The sequence below is a fragment of the Sus scrofa genome, chromosome 3 (genome assembly GCF_054392235.1).
Source record: "Sus scrofa isolate SSC_HxYL_T2T_F1_AM1 chromosome 3, Sscrofa_HxYL_maternal_Yorkshire_Landrace_v2.0, whole genome shotgun sequence".
Lineage (NCBI taxonomy): Eukaryota > Metazoa > Chordata > Mammalia > Artiodactyla > Suidae > Sus > Sus scrofa.
The window spans coordinates 1,529,747-1,548,375 of NC_139385.1; the positions used below are offsets into that span (position 1 = coordinate 1,529,747).

Consider the following 18,629-nt stretch of genomic DNA (forward strand, 5'->3'; position numbering starts at 1 on the left):
CTGCCGCAAAGTTCAACCATCATGCTACCTGCAATTTAACACGTGACACTGCACTCTTCAAAACTGGCAGGCGGATTAGGCCTTTTTACACATGTATTAGATGAGGTCTCAGAAGTTACAGAACTAGAGTTCCCAACGTGGCACAGTGGTTAACGAACCCGACTAATGTCCACGAGGATGCAGGTTCAAGCCCCGGCCTTGATCAGGGCGGGGTTAAGGATCCAGAGTTGCCGTGTGCTGTGGTGTAGGTTAAAGAAGGGGCTCGGATCTGGCGTTGCTGTGGCTGTGGCGTAGGCTGGCAGCTGCGGCTCTGATTCGGCCTCCAGCCCGGGAACATCCATATGCCTCTGGCACAGGGGTGGCCCTAAAAAGAACAAATAAATGGTTACAGAACTGAGATTGGACCCTGGTCTGTCTGGCTCTAAGGCTGAGTGTACTCCCCAGGCCAGTGTATGAAGGTCTGAGGACAAGCAGCAGCAAAGAACCTGCGCCCCCAAATCTGTGCTTATTATGGCCTCACACCACGCTGTCTACCAGCCGGAAGGTGTGGCAGTGTCCCAGGCACAGCGAAGCACCAAGAGGTGTGAATTCCTACAGGTGCATCGTCTTCAGGAAAAGAGCCAGCTCTCACTGATTTCCCTTAAGTATGAGACGGAACGCACCTTCCCCCCGCTGGAGCCCCCTTCCCCCCCGAAAAAGAAGACCTGGTTTGCTCCTGAATTTCCCGTTTAAGGAGAACCCTGGCCTTGTGCACCCAGAGCCTGTCTTCCGGAGGCCGTGGTTTCCACGCCCGGCACAACTCGGCTGTCCTCACCACTCTCCTTCAAACCACAAGTGGAAGATGGGTGGGACGAGAAACCAGCGAGGGGCGCTCACGGAGCTGCGCGCCTGGCGAGCGATGCAGGCCCGCGCAGCGAGGCACGGGGCTCTGCTCTGGAAGGCCAGTCCTCCATCTGCCAAGATTAGACCACTCTTCCCCTCCCGTGATGGTAAATCTGGCCAACACGCCCCCTTCTCACACCCGATGCCCGCAATACCCCAGCAGGAAGAGAACGTACCCGCTTTCACCTGCCCCGAACTCCGCTGCCCCACGAGGCGGCAGCTCAAATTCCACCCTCTTTATCCAAGCGACCCAAACCTTCCAGCGCCCTCACCACGGACTCGGAGCTCAGAGTCCCGGGCACCCTGCCTCTCTCCCGCCCTGCTGGCCCAAGGACAGACATTACAGGGCTCCCCACCGCCCAGCGGCCCTTCACACCGCCGCGGGCGCTCTCGCCGGCCGGCCGGCCAGTTCTCCACCTGCTGCCGGGCGCCTTCGCCAAACTTCCACCACCGACGAAACGCACGCGAGCGCGCCTCCCACGGGCCGCCGGCAGTGGGACCCTGGGCAGGGCGCTTGCCCCTTCCCACCGTTTCCCTGGCTGTCAAAGGCAGTAGCGGCAAGTCCCACGCCGCCCGGCGAGGACGCGCGGGAAGCGGGGAGAGCGCCGCCGGCCCCCGAGCCTCGGCGGGTGAGGGACCCGCTGCCGCGAGGCCGCCCCCTCGGCGCTCGAGACCCCGACCATTCCCAGCGGCCCTTCTCGGAGGAGGCGCGCTGGGGACGCCCGCCCGCCCAGCCTCGGAAGGACCCCAGCCTCGCCCCCGCCCGCCCCGCGCCGGCTCAGCCTGGCGCAGCGCGGCGCCCGCCGGGGCACCCCGGCCGCTCACCTCACCGCCTCAGCCCACCGGGCGCCGCCGCTGCTGCTGCTGCCGCCGCCGCTCAGATCTCCCTCTTCTACGCCCGCGCCCACGTATCGCGAGACGTGCGGCTGCGCTCTCGCGAGACCTGGGCGGGACCAGCCGTGAGCTCCGGATCTGCGCGCCTGCAGGTCCCGGGGACTCCGCGTCCGTCCCCGGAGCTACCTACTCCCGGCAGAGGCCGCAAAGAGGGGACTCGGAACCAAAGCCGGCCCGCCCGCGGGACTCTCGTGGTGCCCCCACCTCCAGCGTGTCGGCTTCCACTTGGCGGCTGCCTTGCGCCGTATTGTGTGGAATAGCACCGTCCAACGGTGGCCTCTTAGAGCCAAACTTCCCTGCACTCCCTTTCCCCGGTTTTACCACTACGGTATTTGCTTGAGTTAATGCGTTTTAACTTTTCACAAGGCCCTCTGAAAAAAGGCCAAATGCTATTCTACTAAGCTGTCCTCACAAAAGGCTGCGCTTCTAAGCTGGAGCCGTCGGGGCGCGGGGACCTCGTCTGGGTCTCAGTTCTCCAGGGAGCAGTGGTCAGCCTGTCCCTCCTCGAATTACGGCCACCTGGGTCCAGCAGCGTGCCTCCCGCGCCAGCTAGGCGCCCGAGGGCCTGCACCGAATTCCCTTCTTCCAGAGAATAAAAGACACGTTAGTGTGGCCAGAACGAACTGGATGGGAAAGCGGAGAATGTGATAGTGAAGGCAGGACGGAGGGCTCTCCGGTCTTAACTGGCCGACTGCAAACGAAAACAAAACGAAAAATTTGAGTCTGGCCAGCAGCATCCTTCAGGGATCTGGACTCAGCCCTAGGACCCTGATGGAGATTCCTGGCTACCTCTCCCCTCCCCAAGCAGTCTTGGGATTTAATCATCGCTACAGTCAATAAACTCTTTTGGGGGGGGGGCTTTTTTAGGGCCCCACCAGCAGCATATGGAAGTCCCCAGGCTACGAGTCGAATAGGAGCTACAGCAGCTGGCCTAGGCCACAGCCACGCCATTGCGGGATCTGAGCCGCATCTGTGACCTACACCACAGCTCAGGGCAACGCCGGATCCCCCACCCAGATTCGAACTCGAATCCTCAAGGGTACTAGTCGGATTCCTTTCCGCTGTACCACAGGACTCCCATCAATATACTCTTTTTAAAAAACTTTAATAAATAAATAAATAACTTTTATCACTCAATGAATTTTATTATAGTTGTACGATTATCACAACCCAATTTTATAGCATTTCCAGGAACTGGTTTTGAGGAAACCAATCAATTTAAAAAAAAACAAAAAACAAAAACTTAAAAACACAGACATTCATTCCTCTTACGGCCTATACGACCTTACAGAGTCGCATCACAACCCTGGACAGGGGCACGGAGGTAAGGGAACACACCATGTCGCTGCTTGCTTTGGCAACGACCTTTAAGTCTTTGGAGCCTGGAATATTACAGCAACATTTTCCAGTGAAAAAGCAAAGCACAGCCACCCCATGCATAATTCACACCAAATGTCTTCTCTGATTGTCCTGGGAACTCGTCACTGCTTCAAGAATGGATGTATTTCCAGATCATTCACCCGAGAGATGGGAAAAAATCCCCAGACTGAAGTTTCACATTTGTCCACATTACGCTGGGTAGCCAAAATACCACCTGGAAACTGCGGGCTGTTCTTGGAGGGAGGATGGAAGCCTGTTTCTCCGTAACACGCTCAGTCACAGCAGGAGAGGAGAACGTTATGTAAAGGTGTCTGTGTGTGTTTCTCTGCCTCCCACTGTTTCTGTCCTCCCCCCAGTAGGCCTTTTCATCTTTTTATCTTTGCCCCTCCCTTAGGAAAAAAGGTCCCCCATGTGTCCTTCCTGCTGCAGCCCAGATCAACCTCGGGTCTCCCCAGCCCCACGCCAGGGAAGAGCTCAGGCTGCATCTGCAGTGAGGAGGAACCAGGGACAGGAGAAGACACCCGGTCCTTCACAGAGCTCCCCTCCTCCCTCCCTGGTACCGTGTGGCCAAGAGGTACAGCTCTGATGACTCCTTCCTGCTGGCTGCGGGTTTTACAGTCCTGGTGTTCTGGAATGCCTCTGTCAGTCTCTTCTGCAACCGATGGCTCTGACTGCCAGCCCAGATTTTACAAAGGAACGCCCCCCCGGGGTGGAGGACGTCTGGGGCCATGTCCAGCAGGGACAGGCACAGGCTGATGAGCCTATCGTGGTCCAGGCCCCGGATCCCAGTGGCATTGGGTGCCATGTCACTCAGAATCACATCCGCTTTCCCACCGGGGAGCAGGTCCCGGATTCTCTGGAAGGTTCTTGGGTCGGTCACATCGGCAGGGCACAGAAAAGTGGCTCCTTCCAGGGGGAGGATGTGAAGAAGATCGACCCCGAGCACAAAGCCAACAGGAGCCGTGGCGTCTGAGGAAGAAACGGTGAGTGCACTGACTTACGCCGCCATCTCCCCGCAACAAAACAGCAGAACAGAGACGAAGGCAGGACCGAGGAAGAGCCAAACACGCAGCCCGGGGCCTCTCCCGCTCTCCACACGTCCTGCGACCACCCGTGGGGGCGGGGTCCTTCCCGCTACCTCTGAGGGGGCCGAAGCCCAGAGAGGAAGAGCCACCTCCCAGGCCTGACTCCACCTCCGACTGCATTTCACGCCCTGAGGATTCTTCTCTCTGGGTGGTCCTTTGGATTAACTAAAACCTAATGACACGCTTGAATAGAAGATGCCCCTGGACCGTATCAACAAATCCATCCTGCAGCTTCTCCAACTTCCTTCAATGTAGGAACTATTCAAAACAAGCCAAGAGATGTGGACATGGACAGACGCAAAATAAGGTAAGAAAACTGGGGAGTTCCCATCCTGGCGCAGCAGAAACGAATCTAACTGTATCCGTGAGGACGCAGGTTCGATCCCTGGCCTCGCTCAGTGGGTTAAGGATCCGGCGTTGCCATGAGCTGGGGGGTAGGACACAGACCCGGCTCGGATCTGGTATTGCTGTGGCTGTGCCTGTGGTGTAGGCCCACAGCTCCAGCTCCAATTCGATCCGTAGCCTGGGAACCTCCATATGCCGCAAGTGCAGCCCTAAAAAGACAACACACACACACACACACACACACACACACACACAAAACTGACACCTTGCCTGTATTTGAGTGATACCAACTGTGAAATAAAAAGATGTCGCTGTGCGGCCTTACCCAAAACAGGACTTCCTGCCTGTGTGGCTGCCGTCCGCAGTCTCCACCACCCTTCCTCACGCAGCACTCGCGCTGAAAGCATCCCCTCCCTGCTCTGCTCTGCTGATCGGGGCCCGGGTGCATACATGAAGGGCACAGCTGCAGCCTCAGAGCTCAGTCTGCTTAGCCAAGAGGCTGCTCCAAGGGCAAGGGGCAGGGTGTTTTATCTCTAAAGACTGGAGGAGTTCCCTGGTGCTCTAGCAGTTAAAAGGGTCTGGTGGTGTTCCTGCTGCAGCTCAGGTTGCTGCAGTGGCATGGGTCAAACCCACAGGCCGTGGCGGCGCATGCATGAATAAAGAGGAGTTCCCCTGTGGTACAGTGGGTTAAGAATCCAACTGCAGCAGTCTGGAGTGCTGTGAGGGTGCAGGTTAGATCCCCAACCCCACGCCATGGGTTAAAGGGTCTGGCATTGCTGTAGCTGCAGTGCAGGTTGCAGCTGTGGCCGAGATTCAGTCCCTAGCCTGGGACCTTCCATGTGCCGCGGGTGCAGCCGTAAAATAAATAAGACTGGAAGTCAAGTATCCCGCAGGGAGCCTCTCTTTCAAAGCCCAAAGCTCTGGTTTTCAGCCCAGAAGGTGGGACCTCTCTCGCCCCAACCTCTCCACCTGTGTTTTCTTTTGTTTGTTTGTTTGATCTTTTTGTCTTTTTAGGGCCGCACCCGTGGCACATGGTGGTTCCCAGGCTACGGGTTCTATCAGCACTACAGCCGCCGGCCTACGCCACAGCCACAACGACGCGGGATCAGAGCCACATCTGCAACCTACGCCACAGGTCATGGCAGGGACATGGGCTCAAATGTCCCCATTCTAAGGTGTGTGAGAGAGATCTTTGTGAATTGTCACCTATGTCATAATGGCACACCCTGCAGTACCCTCGGACTTTACAGCAGGAAATACGAACTAGGAACATCCACATGCCACACGTGCAGCCTTAAAAAGCAGGAAAAAAACCCCAAATTTAAAACACAGAAGCCAAGTGCCTTGGGCTGAGCTAAAGTGGAGACTGCAGAGCCCTGGCCTCCAGGGGTTCCCCTGGGCAGCATCTCCAGGAAACCCAGGGCTTCAAGGACCAGGACTTGCAAACCCCGGGGCTGATCTGGCTGTACGGTCAGGAAGCAGTCAGCTTCAGGACATCAGCAGGCAAAAAGCACAGCTCCGCTGAGGCCCCAAACGAGCCACCCACTGGACACATTCCCGCGGTGTGGTCCGAGGCGAACCTCCTTGCCTTACCCCTTTCTACCTGGCCTGTCAGTGTGACGAGTCAGTGTCCCGTTCGTATCCCTCCTGCCAAGAAACCACTCAGAAGCACCTGCCTCCACAAAGCAGCTCAGCAGCTCCGCAGCTCCTGGCCGCGGGCGGCCGGCCTGCATCCACACCATGGTGGCAGAGGCCCCACGAGCAGCCTGGCGGCCCCACCTGTGCCCGCAGCGTTGACCCTCTGCACAGCCACCTGGCTCCACGCGCCGGGGGCGGCCCCACAGTCTAACACCCGCAGGCCGGGCCGCAGGATCCGGTGCCGCTCGTTCATCTCCAGGAGCTTGAAGGCGCTGCGACACCGGTAGCTTTCCACCTTTGAAGCCTTCACAAACGGGTCCTTCAGATGTCGCGCCAGCCACAGGTGCTCCGCAGCGGTCCGGCCCTTTCGGCAGCGCCCAGCCGTGTGGAACCTTTGAAGCCGAAGAGAAGCCCAGGCCGGCTTCCAGGACCTGCAGAGGAAGACGGAGCAAGCAGGCTGGCACAGCACGGACCGGCAGGCACAAGCTGGGTGCGGCCCCCGCCTCAACGCGCCTGTTTTCAGAGGGGACTCTATGCCCTAGAAGGGGGGTGACCGGACAAGACTACCAGCCGGCAAGAAGGTGGCATGGGCTGAACCGTATCGCCCCAAAGTCTACGTGGTAAAGCCCTAAACCCCAGTCCCTCCAGGTGCGCGTCTTTAATGACGCAGTTAAGTTAAGGTAAAACGAGTCATACGGCCAGGATCTCGTCCGTCACGACCAGTGTCCTTGCGGACACACACAGGAAGGACCACGTGAGGACGGGGGAGAAGACAGCGGCTACACATCAAGGAGTGGGGCCTCGAGAGAAACCGCCCTCCGGACAACGTGATTTCGGATGTCCCAGCTCCAGACAGCGAGCCTGCGAGGTTCTGCTCTTGAAGCCGCCCATCCTGGGAGCTCGAGGACAGCCGCCGGAGCGAACTCATACTGCAGGCCTCTCCCCCTCTGTCGAAACGTGTGTTTTCTCTCCTGAAGCTGTCTTCAGAGGGAAAACGCAAACCACTGACAGTCCCTTTGCGGATGTCAATCAAAATGTTCCCATTACTAGCTACGGATACCGGTAACGGACCTGGTATGCTCTCTCACCTGATACAAATTTCCTTTCTTTTTTTTTCTTTTTGTCTTTTTACCTTTCCTAGAGCCGCTCCTGCAGCACATGGAGGTTCCCAGGTAAGGAGTCCAATCGGAGTTGTAGCTGCCGGCCTGCACCAGAGCCACAGCCACGCAGGATCCAAGCCGCGTCTGCAACCCACACCACAGCTCACGGCAACACCAGATCCTTAACCCACGGAGCAAGGCCAGGGATCTAACCCGCCACCTCGTGGTTCCTAGTCAGACTCGTTAACCACTGCGCCACGACGGGAAGTCCCCACCTGATGCAAACTTTCATTGGGCTTTGAGAGACTTGAAGAAAACATCATGAGGCCAGGTCCTTGCCTTACTGAGGTCCTGTGGCTAGTGGGCTTTAGTGGCTAGTATGGGGTCTGCCCAGCCTGTCACATTTCTTAAAAAAACTGAACTCAACCTGTGTCTAACTGAAGGGCAATTTCCAAGTCTCTTTGGAAACGTGGGATGTTTAACGGTTTATCAACGGCCACTGTAACTGAACAGGTCCCTAGGGGGCCTTCCGGAACAAACCGCCACCCCTATGGCCTCCACCTGCCTCTTGTTTGTAGAAAAACTTTAGCCTCCTAAATCTTCCCCAAGTTTCAGAGGGTAAATTTAACTGGAGAAGTGAGAAAATGTAGAAAGAAAGGAAAACAGTCAGGCAAGAAAAAATAATAATCGTTTAGCCATTAAACAAAATCAAGAAGGACCTTTCATTCCTCCTCAAGGGATACGGGTAATATCCTGAGCCACGTCCTCAGAGTTGTTTTACAGATACTGAGACCCCACCAGGAGGAAGACGTTACCTGCGTGCTGCCCACAGACCAGTTAGAACCACAAAGTCAATGATGTGGCCCCCCGGATGACTCACCATCAGCCAATCAGAAGAATGTCCAACCCCGGCCCTCATTTGTCTTTAAAAACCTCTCCCAGAGTTCCTGTCATGGCGCAGCAGAAACAAATCTGACTAGGAACCATGAGGTTGCGGGTTAGATCGGGTTAGATCCCTGGCCTTGCTCAGTGGGTTAAGGATTTGGCGTTGCAGTGAGTTGTGGTGTAGGTTGCAGACGCGGCTCGGATCTGGCACTGCTGAGGCTCTGGCGCAGGCCAGCAGCAACAGTTCCAATAGACCCTTAGCCTGGGAACCTCCATGTGCTGTGGGTGCAGCCCTCAAAAAGACAAAAAAAAAAAACCACAAAAAACAAAAAAACCTTTCCCTGTTGTTAGTGAACCAAAAGTGGGCCCACGTGCCCATGCACAGTAAAGCCAATCTACCCATGCCAGGCTGTGGTGAAGGAAAGTGCCCTGTTTACTGCAGGAAACCAAGCAAGGAGTTCTGAGCAGCTAGTGCTTAAAAGACCTGAGCTCCCCAAAGGCTTTCAGGGATAAGTGAGGGGTCTTTTGGGGGGGGTTGTGGGGTACGTGATCAGCTCATGGACACTCCTCTGAACGGTGATGAGGGAACCGGGAATCAACATCATGGATCTTCCAGCCCCAAGTGGCCTGGGGTCTCCGTGCTTACAGGCAGCATATGCGGTTAACTTCTTTCACCTGGTGGGGTTTCGGTATCTGCAACACAACTCAAAGGACATGGCTCAGAATGGTATCTACAACCCTTGAGGAGGAGCTCAAGGCTCTTGACTTTGTTTCATGGGTAAACTTTTTTCTTCTGTTTTCTTTCTGCATTTTCTCACTCGTCTGATTAAGTGTATTCTCTGACTACAGTTTTCCTACAGACAAAATGCAGGCAGAGGATAGGGAGGGGGCGGGGTGCTAGTCTGGGAAGGTCCTGCTTCATTTAGGAGTCAGCAGGTTGGCCAGCCCAAGTTTATTTTGGTAACATAAACATGAGCTACATACACCTCCATTTAATTCTCAGAACAGCCCTACAAATCAACTTTACATCCTTTCTTCTGATGAAAAAGACAATCATTAGCCCCATGACAAGACCTGCAGATAACAACTTGGGAATGGCTGCCTTCAAAAAGCCTAGGAAGTCTCCATACCAGCTTCAGCATCTGGGGGTCAAGCATCAGAAGTAACTCTATTGTCTGCAAAAAGGAGACTACACCAAAAACCTATAAAAATGAAAAGGCAGAGAAGTGTAACTCAGATAAGGGAGCAAGAATAAAACCCCAGAAAAACAGCTAAGTGATCTGGAAATTATCAGCTTCCAGGAAAAAGACTTTAGACTGCTGATGCTGAAGATGATGCAAGACATTGGAAATAAACTGGAAGCAAAACAAAGGCTGACAATTTACAGCAAACATCGAGCAAAAAGCATAGGGAGTCTCAAGGAAAAAGGGCAGAGTGTCCTAGGCGCCAGAACTAATTCCAAGACAGCGGAGGGGCGGAGAGCGGGATACACACCCGCGTCCACCCGACCGCATCGGCCTCGCCGCTCTGTGACACGGGCTTCCCCGCCACCTGCCGTGGGCGCCGCACCTGCCGCCTCCTCTTTCCGAGGCCCTTTCCAGCCAAGTGCCCGCCCGTCGCTAGGCCGGACCCCCCGCCTACAATGTGCTCGGCGACGGCCGGTCTCCCCGTCGCCTCGCGGGGCCCACCGTGTCCGGGCCAGGACGAGCTGGGCTCTGCGCCCGGTTTCGGGCTGGACCCCTGGAGCAGGCCCCGGCCACTCCGCCTCCCGCACGCCTGCTGTAGGCGCTCCGAAGACGCCGGCCGAGCGCCCGCCGCCGCGCCCACCCACCGCTGGGCTCACCCCGCCATGAGCGCGGACCCCGCTCCAGTCGCCGCCGCCGGAAGTGCCGGTCTCGCTTCCGGCCCGAGGCCACGCCCCCGGAAGCGGCGCGCGCGTTCCGAAGGCGCGCGGAACTCGGGACGCTGTGAGCCCTGCGGCGCGAGAGCAGGTGAGCCGGGGGCGAGGCCGCAGGAGATGGGCTCGGGCCTGCGCGGAGCGCCCCGGGGGTGCGGCTAGAACCTGCGTTCCCCAGGGTCCCAGATGTGGGAGCGCGAGCCTGGCGCCGTCTCAATAGCGCCCCTTTGAACCCTGGTACCGGGCCTGGCCGGACGGCTGACACGCGGGGCCGCGCAGCCCTGCCCTTAGCTAGGCTCCCCCTCTGATTATCGTGCCAACGTCCGGTAGACCCAGTCTGGGTACTGGGTCTGGTGTTTGATTTGGGGTCAGAATTAGCCTCTCTGAGCTCCGCTTTCCTCAGCTGGTAAGAGAGAAGGCGAGTCTTAGCTCACGGCACTGTTGGGTCTATCACACGGGGTAACTCTTGGAAAGTATGTAATCCATACTCAGTAATGGACAGCTGACATTCCTGATATCCTCATCGTCCTTATCCACAGTAAACTTAGGAAGACAGGGCTTTGGATGGGAACGGGTTGGCGGCAGGACAAAGGACACAGCCCTGAAGGGAGGCTCAGAGACCCAGTTCTCCTGCCTGGCCTACCTCCACCACCAGGACCCAGCTCATCCCTAGGTCCCTTGTGTCAGACACTGTAACTTCCCGGGATCCTGCCTCTCGTCCAGTGGGCCCTAGCCTCGGATGGGATGGATCCACAGGGAACGTGGTCCTGGTTCTGCAGCATGTCTCCAGCAGTGAGCAGACGTCACCCTCAGAGTCTGCCTCTGGACCACGCACACCCATTCAAGCAGGGATGGGGGCCCTTGTGGTTCCAGTGCCCTCCCTGAGTGCCAGGTCCCGGAGTAGCAACAGTTGTGAGCAGAGAGTGAACACCTGTGCCGGAGGGCGCTAGCCAGGCCTCCCTGGGTGGACTCTCCACTGTCAGGATACATGCATTTCCTGCACATCCGGCAGTCTGTCCTTGCAGAGAGGCAGAACCCAGAACCCACTGGGCCAGAAGAAGGCCATGTGATGAAAAGGCCAAGCCCAAAAGCAGGGCACAAGAACCAGTGGATAGACTGCGTGGTTCCCCGGGTGCCAGGGTGGCCCCGGGGGCTGGACACAGGAGCAAGCACAGCCCTGTGCTAAGGAGTGGGGAAGCGAGGCTGTGGCCGTCCCCTGACTTGCTGTGTCAGTTCCAGGAGCGAAGGGCCTGGGCCTGACGCACTGGGTTCCCGGGGCCAGGCCCTTTCTACGCCAGAGGACCTGCCTGCCTTCCAGAGCACTTTTCCACCCAGCTGGGCCCTGGCCACCGGGCCCCATCCGCACCCACCTCCAGCTGACACAGTCCCCTGCCTTCCTCAGGACCCCAGGGCACCATGGGCGCCTCGAGGCTCTACACCTTGGTCCTGGTGCTGCAGCCTCAGCGAGTCCTCCTGGGCATGAAGAAACGAGGCTTCGGGGCCGGCCGCTGGAACGGCTTCGGGGGCAAAGTTCAAGAAGGAGAGACCATCGAGGACGCGGCCAAGAGGTGAGGGGAGGGGCAGGCCCGACCCCAGAGCCAGTCCGCGGAGCCATAGAGCCAGGCCCCTGATTGGTCCACTTAGAGCCAGGTGACCTGGAGCAGGTACTGAACCCTTGAGGCTCGGTTTCTTCATCTGCAAAGTGGGGATGATAACAGTACCTGCCCCTTTCATTAAGTGAGAAAATAAAGGCCCAGCCTCTGGTCCACGCGGAGCGCCCGCGGGCTGCCGCTGTGTGGTGGTGGCTTTCGGACGTATTTGGGCAGCTGTCTGCGGGCGGCTTACATGGAAAAGTCCCAGCTTCCTTCCTAACCAAGGGGCTGGCCGGAGACCCCGTTTGTTCAGGGCAGCTGGTGACGAGTGTGTCTGCGCCCTTTTGCGCCGTCTCAGTTCATCCTCGATGCGGCCACTTTCACATGGGGAAGAACTGAAGCCCAGAGAGACTGCGCTGTGTGCCTGCGGCCACTCCGCCCTCCAGACCTCAGCCTCTTTGCCTTCCTGCCCCCCCCCCCCCCCAGTCTAGTGTGGATAAATCCAACTGCCTGCGTCATCCCCCGTCATCCACCTGCCGCGGGTCCGGCCCCGCCCCTCCCGCCCGCAGGCCCCGCCCACGCGCTCGTCCTGGCTCCTTGGCCGCTGCTGCCCCCTCCCCTTCACCCCGCGGATTCCTTTCCTAAACTCCCACCTTTCTGATCCCACTGAACCACGCCCTCTGTCTGTTGTGAGGCCAAGAGGGAAGACTTTTTTTTAATGTTATGTTTGTACAGAAGGATAAAGCCCATGTAGGAAACTGCTCATCTCCAGGGAATTTCTAAGAAATGGGTCCATCATTTACGCAGGGTGTGTAGATCAAGAAGCGGGACTGGGAGTTCCTGTTGTGGTGCAGGGGAAATGAACCCAGCTAGGGACCGTGAGGTTGCGGGTTCGACCCCTGGCCTCACTCAGCAGGTTAAGGATCCGGCGTGGCTGTGGCTGTGATGTAGGCCGGCAGCTGTAGCTCCAATTGGACCCTTAGCCTGGAAACCTCCATATGCCGCAGGTATGGCCCTACAAGGACAAAAGACCAACAAAGAAATAAGCAGGACTGGAGAGTGGACGCTGCTCCCTGGCTTCTGTCGTGGATGATGGTTTGGCTTGTTCTGAAATACGGTGTAGAGGGAGCCGTGCAGGCTGTGCCCTTTCCCCTGGGCTTCTCAGCATCAATCTGCAGAGTGTTCCAGGCGGAGAGCACCTGCGGCTTGCCCACCACAGCCCAGCATTTGGGCTGCCTCTTGGTGGGAGCTGCAGCTATAGATGGTACTTGCTAGTCTTTCCTGGCGGATGCTCCCCTCCAAGGAGAATGAGAGATGTTGGGCCTTAGCAGAAATTGCCAAACAGGGACTTCCTGTTGTGGCGAAGCAGAAATGAACCCCACTAGTATCCATAAGGACGCAGGTTTGATCCCTGGCCTCGCTCAGTGGGTCGGGGATCTGGCGTTGCCATGAGCTGTGGTGTAGGTCGCAGACACAGCTCGGATCTGGCGTCGCTGTGGCTGTGGTGTAGACTGGCGGCTGCAGCTCTGAACGAGCCTGGGCATCTCCATGTGCCACAGGTGCAGCCCTTAAAAAAAAAACAGAAAAAGAAATTGCCATTTTCCCACAGTAGTTGTGCTCATTCAAATGCCTGCAGCGGTGGCTGAGCTCTGCCCCCTCCTAGACTTCGGCAGCACTTGGCACCATGTACCCTTTACCTTTTAGCCATTCCGGTGGGTGTGATGGCCCCTCGCTGAGGTTTCAATTTGTTTGCCTAGTGACCAGTGAGGTTGAGCAGCTGCTCAGTGTCTGTGGGCCCCTCAGCGGTCCTTTTCTACAAAGGGTCTGCCCAAGTCTTCTGCCCATTTTGTTAATTAGGCTGCCTTTTTCCTACCGATTTCAAGTTCTTTACACGTTTCACCATGTCCTTGCTGATTTTCTGCTTAAACACTCCATCTCCTTTTCCTGGAAGTTTCTATTAATTTCTGCCTGACATTTCGGTGCTCTTTGGGGGCTCACACACGTTGAGATCATGCGGGAGCACTGGTGTCACTGAAGCCCCTCTTATCTCTGATAACTTGCCTGCTCTGTGATCTGCTCTGTCGGAAGTTCATACAGCTACTCCTGCTTTCTTTTGATCGTTAGCCTGGTATATTTTAGTGGATGTTTTTAAATCTTTATGCTTTTAACTCTTATGTCTGAAGTGAATTTCTTACGGACAGCATACAGTTGGGTTCTGTTCTGATCCGCTCTGACAATGTGTTTTAATTAGAGAAAGTGATTATTCATATAGTTAACATCTGCCATAGTCTGTACCGTTTCTTTCCTTTTTTTGCTTTTCAGGGCCACACCTATGGCATATGGAGGTTCCCAGGCTAAGGGTCCAATCGGAGCTACAGCTTCCGGCCTCCACCACAGCCTCAACAACATCAGATCCGAGCCACACCCGCAACCTACAGCACAGCTCACAGCAACACCAGATCCTTAACTCACGGAGCGAGGCTAGGGATCGAACCCGAAACCTCATGGATCCTAGTCAGATTCATTTCCACTGCGTCACAGCAGGAACTCCAATCCCCACCGTTTTCTTTTTTGTTTTGCTTTTTAGGGCCGCACTCGAAGCATATAGAAGTTCCCGGGCTAGGAGTCGAATCAGAGCTACAGCCACTGCAGCGCAGGATCTGAGCTGTGTCTGCGACCTACTCCACAGCCCAAAGCAACACTGGATCCCCGACCCACTGAGTGAGGCCAGGGATCGAACCCACATCCTCGTGGATACCAGAGGATTTGTTTCAGCTGCGCCACAACAGGAACTCCTAACCCCCTACTGTTTTCAATTTGCTGTCCTGGTTTTTTGGTTTTTTGCTTTGTTTTGTTCTGGCTTTTTTTGCCTGCTTTCGTGTTCTCCTCTTTGGGGGTTTGAGTATTTTAAAACGTTTTTGGCGTATCAGTTGTACTTTTGCCATTTTTAGTACTTGCATTTACCGTCACTCTAGGTCCACTCGCAGTGAGACTGTGCTGTGTCTCCAGTAGCGCAGGTCCCTTATTTCAGGATGAGCCACATTCCTCCTCCCACCCCTCGGACCATTGCTGGCACTCTTCTCACTCTGCACACGTGCACACACGTACACACCTAAGGGCCATGCTCTCTCTCGGCACCTGCGAGTGCACAAGGGCATATACCTGGCCCCGCAGGCAGGGTCTCCCCTGCCCCCTGCCGGGAACACCCTCCCGAGGCCACGGGCAGTGGTTGCCACACTCGCTCACCCCCCAGACGACCTTCATTAAGGCAGGTCAGCCTGAGACGGAGGTCAGAAGCCCCGCGTCCAGGGCCCACACCGCCCGCCTGAGTCAGACCACTCTCCTGGGGACCGTGTGGCCCCACGCTGGCACCTAGGCCTGCAGGTCAGCACCACGCTGCTCGCCAGGACCCCACACCTCGCCCAGGGCTCCCAGGACAGAGCGTAGGATGGAGCCAAGTGGCAGGACACCCTCTGACAAGGGACTGCGGTGTCCCGTGGGCAAGGAGGCAGGACGGGTGGCTCATTCTCGTCCACCTTGGGCTTGGATCTGCCTTCAGCCCCAGAGCTGCCCCTTTGGCCCTGGGCCCCGGCTGCCCCGCTTCTGCTGTGGGAGGCCACGGCAGCCTCGGGGGTGTCTGGCGCACCTTCCCCACTGCAGTCTGGGCCCCCCGGGCGGGCCCCCCTCACTCACCTGCAGGCTCAGTGGCTGCGAGCAGTGGCTGTCCCTTCCTCTGTGCCTGACGCCCTGGGGGAGCCATCAGAGCACCAAGGACGATGCGTTCTCTTCTCGGGGGCGTGGGGGGCCTCACACTCGGGTTTGGGCTTTGGGTGTGTGGGGCTCACCCATCTCTGAGGACGCAGACGTGCTCCGGGAGCTCTGGAAGGCCCCCGGGAGGAACAACGGCGGAAGGGCCCCGCGTCACCTCCTGACTCCCACCGGCGCGCTTGGCTGCCGAGGTTTCGTTCCATGTGTTACCCTGCCGTCGGGGAACGGCCCAGGGATGCCTGAGGCACATGAGCACAACAGTGTCGACTCCGGCCCCCTGATCGTCCCCGCCTGTGAAACGGAGCCTCGGCTCTGCCACCGAGGAATTAGTGGTGTTTGTTTCATGCACTGCTGTGGACTCAGGGAAGATGAGCCAAACTTAGTCAAAACATGACATCAGGAGGTGAGGTTTTTAAAAACGAGATCCGCCAGCCGACTGCCGGAGCGGCGGGGAGGCCCCCCCGTGGGCCTGCATGACAACGTTTAACTGGGAGCCGTCTGCACACACGCCCCCGCCCAGTGAAAACACACTTTCTCCTTTTTTCAGTCGTGTCGGATCTTAATTAACCCCTCAGTGGATGCACTCCAGCTCCCAAAGCATCACTTGGGCTGCATCTGCACGGCAGCGGACGTCGCAGTTCCTCTGCAGGCCGCCCGCGAAGGGCAGCAGGGCCAAGCCCAGGAAGGCGCCGTGTAGTGAGACCGGCTCACCCAAGGCCTCTGCTTCGGGTGTGGTGTTTCCTGACCCCTGCGCAGGGGCACAGGAAGTCGTGATGCACTGTGCTCCCACGTAACGTGGAGATCAGAGCTTCAAAAAGTCTTTTTTAACCCACAACTCTGAATGGCCAAAGACAGAACTTCTTTTTTTTTTTTTTTTTTGTCTTTTTGCCGTTTCCTGGGCCACTCCCGCGGCATATGGAGGTTCCCAGGCTAGGGGTCGAATCGGAGCTGCAGCTGCCGGCCTACACCAGAGCCACAGCAACGTGGGATACGAGCCGAGCCTGTGACCTACACCACAGGTCACGGCAACGCTGGATCGTTAACCCACTGAGCGAGGCCAGGGATCGAACCCGCAACCTCATGGTTCCTAGTCAGATTCATTAACCACTGCACCAGGACGGGAACTCCAGTCAGAGCATTTTTACAGCAGCAGCAACTAATTCAGGGCAGCAGGGAAGTGAGAAACTCTAAAGGAGACCCAGACGCTGAGCTTCACGGTTGCAGGGCTCATGGGTCCCCAGAGTCCCGGCCTCAGCTGACCTTCCAGCAAGTGCTTGCTGAGCGACTCGATGGAGAAGCGTCCTCAGAGCACTGAGCAGCCTGGGATGGGTGTGAGGAGGCCTGTCGGTGGGTTTTGTGATGAGCAAGGTGGGACTTTCATTCTGTGAAACAGAACAGGCAGGAAGCCGGTTGAATTCCTTGAGCTGTAGGTCACCCTGCAGTGTTGTGTGAGAAGCACAGGTACAAATACGCGTGTTGTGTCCACCGTTTTTATTTTTATTGATTGATTTTGTCTTTTTAGGGCTGCACCCTCAGCACATGGAGGTTCCCAGGCTAGGGGTCTAATCGGAGCTGTAGCCGCTGGCCTACCCCACAGCCACAGCAACGCGGGATCCGAGCCACATCTGCGAGCTACACCACAGCTCACGGCAACACTGGATCCTTAGCCCACTGAGCAAGGCCAGGGATTGAACCTGCCTCCTCATGGAGACCAGTTGGGTTCCTTGCTGCCACGCCATGATAGGAACTCCGTGTCCTCCGTTTTTAAAAAGTCTGCACAAAGGAGGAGGACTCACAGGGGCAGCTGCAGTGGCCCCCAGGGTTCTTGCTGGGTGAAGAGTCCCCGTGTGTCTGCTGGGTCGTCTGCGTGAATCAGTAACCCGGGGAGGTACCATTAAACAGGCCACGGCCTCTGAGTGCCCTGGGGCGTCCAGCTTCTCTTCTTGAATCGAGAATCGGCATCTGTGCGCTCAGGTGGGGACGTCGGCCCCAACCCCCTCCTCCAAGCGCGACGGAACAGGGGTCCTGGAGAGGGGACAGATCAACCCCCACGATCAGCTGTGGGTGAGGTGGTCAGGCCAGGCCGGGCCCCCCTTGGTGGAGCGGAAGTTCAGACAAGCCTGGGCTGGATGCCGAGCTTTCAGAGCCCAGGTCGGAGGAGGTGATACTTTGGAGAGGACTCCAGCTCGGGCCCAGGGCAGCACTGACACATGCGGCTGCCACAGGGAGAACAGGCACGGGTCAGGTGGGGGCTTCGGCTCCCCCCGCCCCGACATCCCGTGGGCGCAGCAGCCCCGTGGAGCACCCCCCGCAGCAGCCTCGGATCTCAGCCCCCGGCCGCACGTGCACAGCCCTGACCCTGTCCTCCCGGCACCACTCCTGGGGTTCTGGGTGGGCGGGTGCCGGCTTTTGCTGCTCCGTCCTCCTTCTGTCCCTGTGCCCCCAGGGAGCTGCAGGAAGAGAGCGGCCTGACGGTGGACGTGCTACACAAGGTGGGCCAGATCGTGTTCGAGTTCGCAGGTGACCCCGAGCTGATGGACGTGCACATCTTCCGCACAGACAGCGTCCAGGGGACGCCTGAGGAGAGCGACGGTGAGTCTCAGCCGGGGAAGAGCCGGCGCGGAAGCGGAGCCACCAGCCTGCTTCGGAGTGGGATGCAGTCACAAGGGTTGAACACCCCTTACGTCGAGGCAACGGCTCTGTTAATTCCTCACAAAAGCGCAGGGGGCCTCGGGGGCAGTTGAAAATCCGAGCGATTTAAAAATCTGGTGGCGCTCCCTTTTCACCCGCTACAGAAATGCGCCCCCAGTGGTTCCAGCTGGACCAGATCCCTTTCGGTGACATGTGGCCTGATGACCGTTACTGGTTCCCCCTCCTGCTTCAGAAGAAGAAGTTCCGTGGCTACTTCAAGTTCCAAGGCCACGACACCATCGTGGACCACACGCTCCGCGAGGTGGACGCGGTCTAGGGCAGAGCCGCGCGGGTCAGGGCCTCGGAGTGTCTGGCACAGGAGTGGACGCAAAGGAAAGACGCTTCCAGTGCCGTTTACCCGCCCGCCCGGCCTCAGCACCGCCAGACAGGTCGGGGAAGGGATGCAGGCCCAAAGCGTCAGGGGGCGGTTTTGCCCCACGTCTGGGCGTGGACCGCTGGTGCCCGAGGCCAG

At 57.6% G+C, this 18,629-nt stretch overlaps 3 protein-coding genes across 11 annotated transcripts in view; 1 reads left to right on the forward strand and 2 right to left on the reverse strand.

Annotated features, from left to right (window-relative positions):
* MAD1L1 (mitotic arrest deficient 1 like 1) overlaps positions 1 to 1,776 on the reverse strand; it is a 309,825-nt gene extending 308,049 nt beyond the window's left edge. For all 7 annotated transcript variants that reach the window (XR_014839941.1, XR_014839939.1, XR_014839942.1 and 4 more), the window contains exon 1: positions 1,708 to 1,776. The gene's annotated coding sequence lies outside the window, so the exon portion shown is untranslated. The remainder of the gene's footprint in view (positions 1 to 1,707) is intronic.
* Positions 1,777 to 2,900: 1,124 nt separating this feature from the next.
* On the reverse strand, positions 2,901 to 10,089 carry MRM2 (mitochondrial rRNA methyltransferase 2). 3 transcript variants are annotated; one of them, NM_001184754.1, is given in 3 exon segments: positions 2,901 to 4,125; positions 6,366 to 6,655; positions 10,053 to 10,089. In NM_001184754.1, coding segments are annotated over 3 exon segments (738 nt in total). In that variant the 5' UTR covers positions 10,061 to 10,089; the 3' UTR covers positions 2,901 to 3,685.
* A 65-nt stretch (positions 10,090 to 10,154) lies between these two features.
* On the forward strand, positions 10,155 to 18,518 carry NUDT1 (nudix hydrolase 1). The gene is given in 4 exon segments (NM_001244568.1): positions 10,155 to 10,200; positions 11,509 to 11,674; positions 17,913 to 18,058; positions 18,262 to 18,518. Coding segments are annotated over 3 exon segments (471 nt in total). The 5' UTR covers positions 10,155 to 10,200; positions 11,509 to 11,522; the 3' UTR covers positions 18,435 to 18,518.
* Positions 18,519 to 18,629: the final 111 nt, after the last annotated feature.

Excerpts from the sequence above, each read along its gene's own strand:
- MRM2 (XM_021085633.2), bottom strand. The coding sequence starts at position 9,723 with ATGCGGTCGGGTGGACGCGG. Across the intron at positions 6,656-9,703 it reads ATGCGGTCGGGTGGACGCGG|GTCCTGGAAGCCGGCCTGGG; the intron begins GTGTGTATCCCG and ends CTTCCTCTGCAG. Across the intron at positions 4,126-6,365 it reads GGTCAACGCTGCGGGCACAG|ACGCCACGGCTCCTGTTGGC; the intron begins GTGGGGCCGCCA and ends TTTCTTCCTCAG.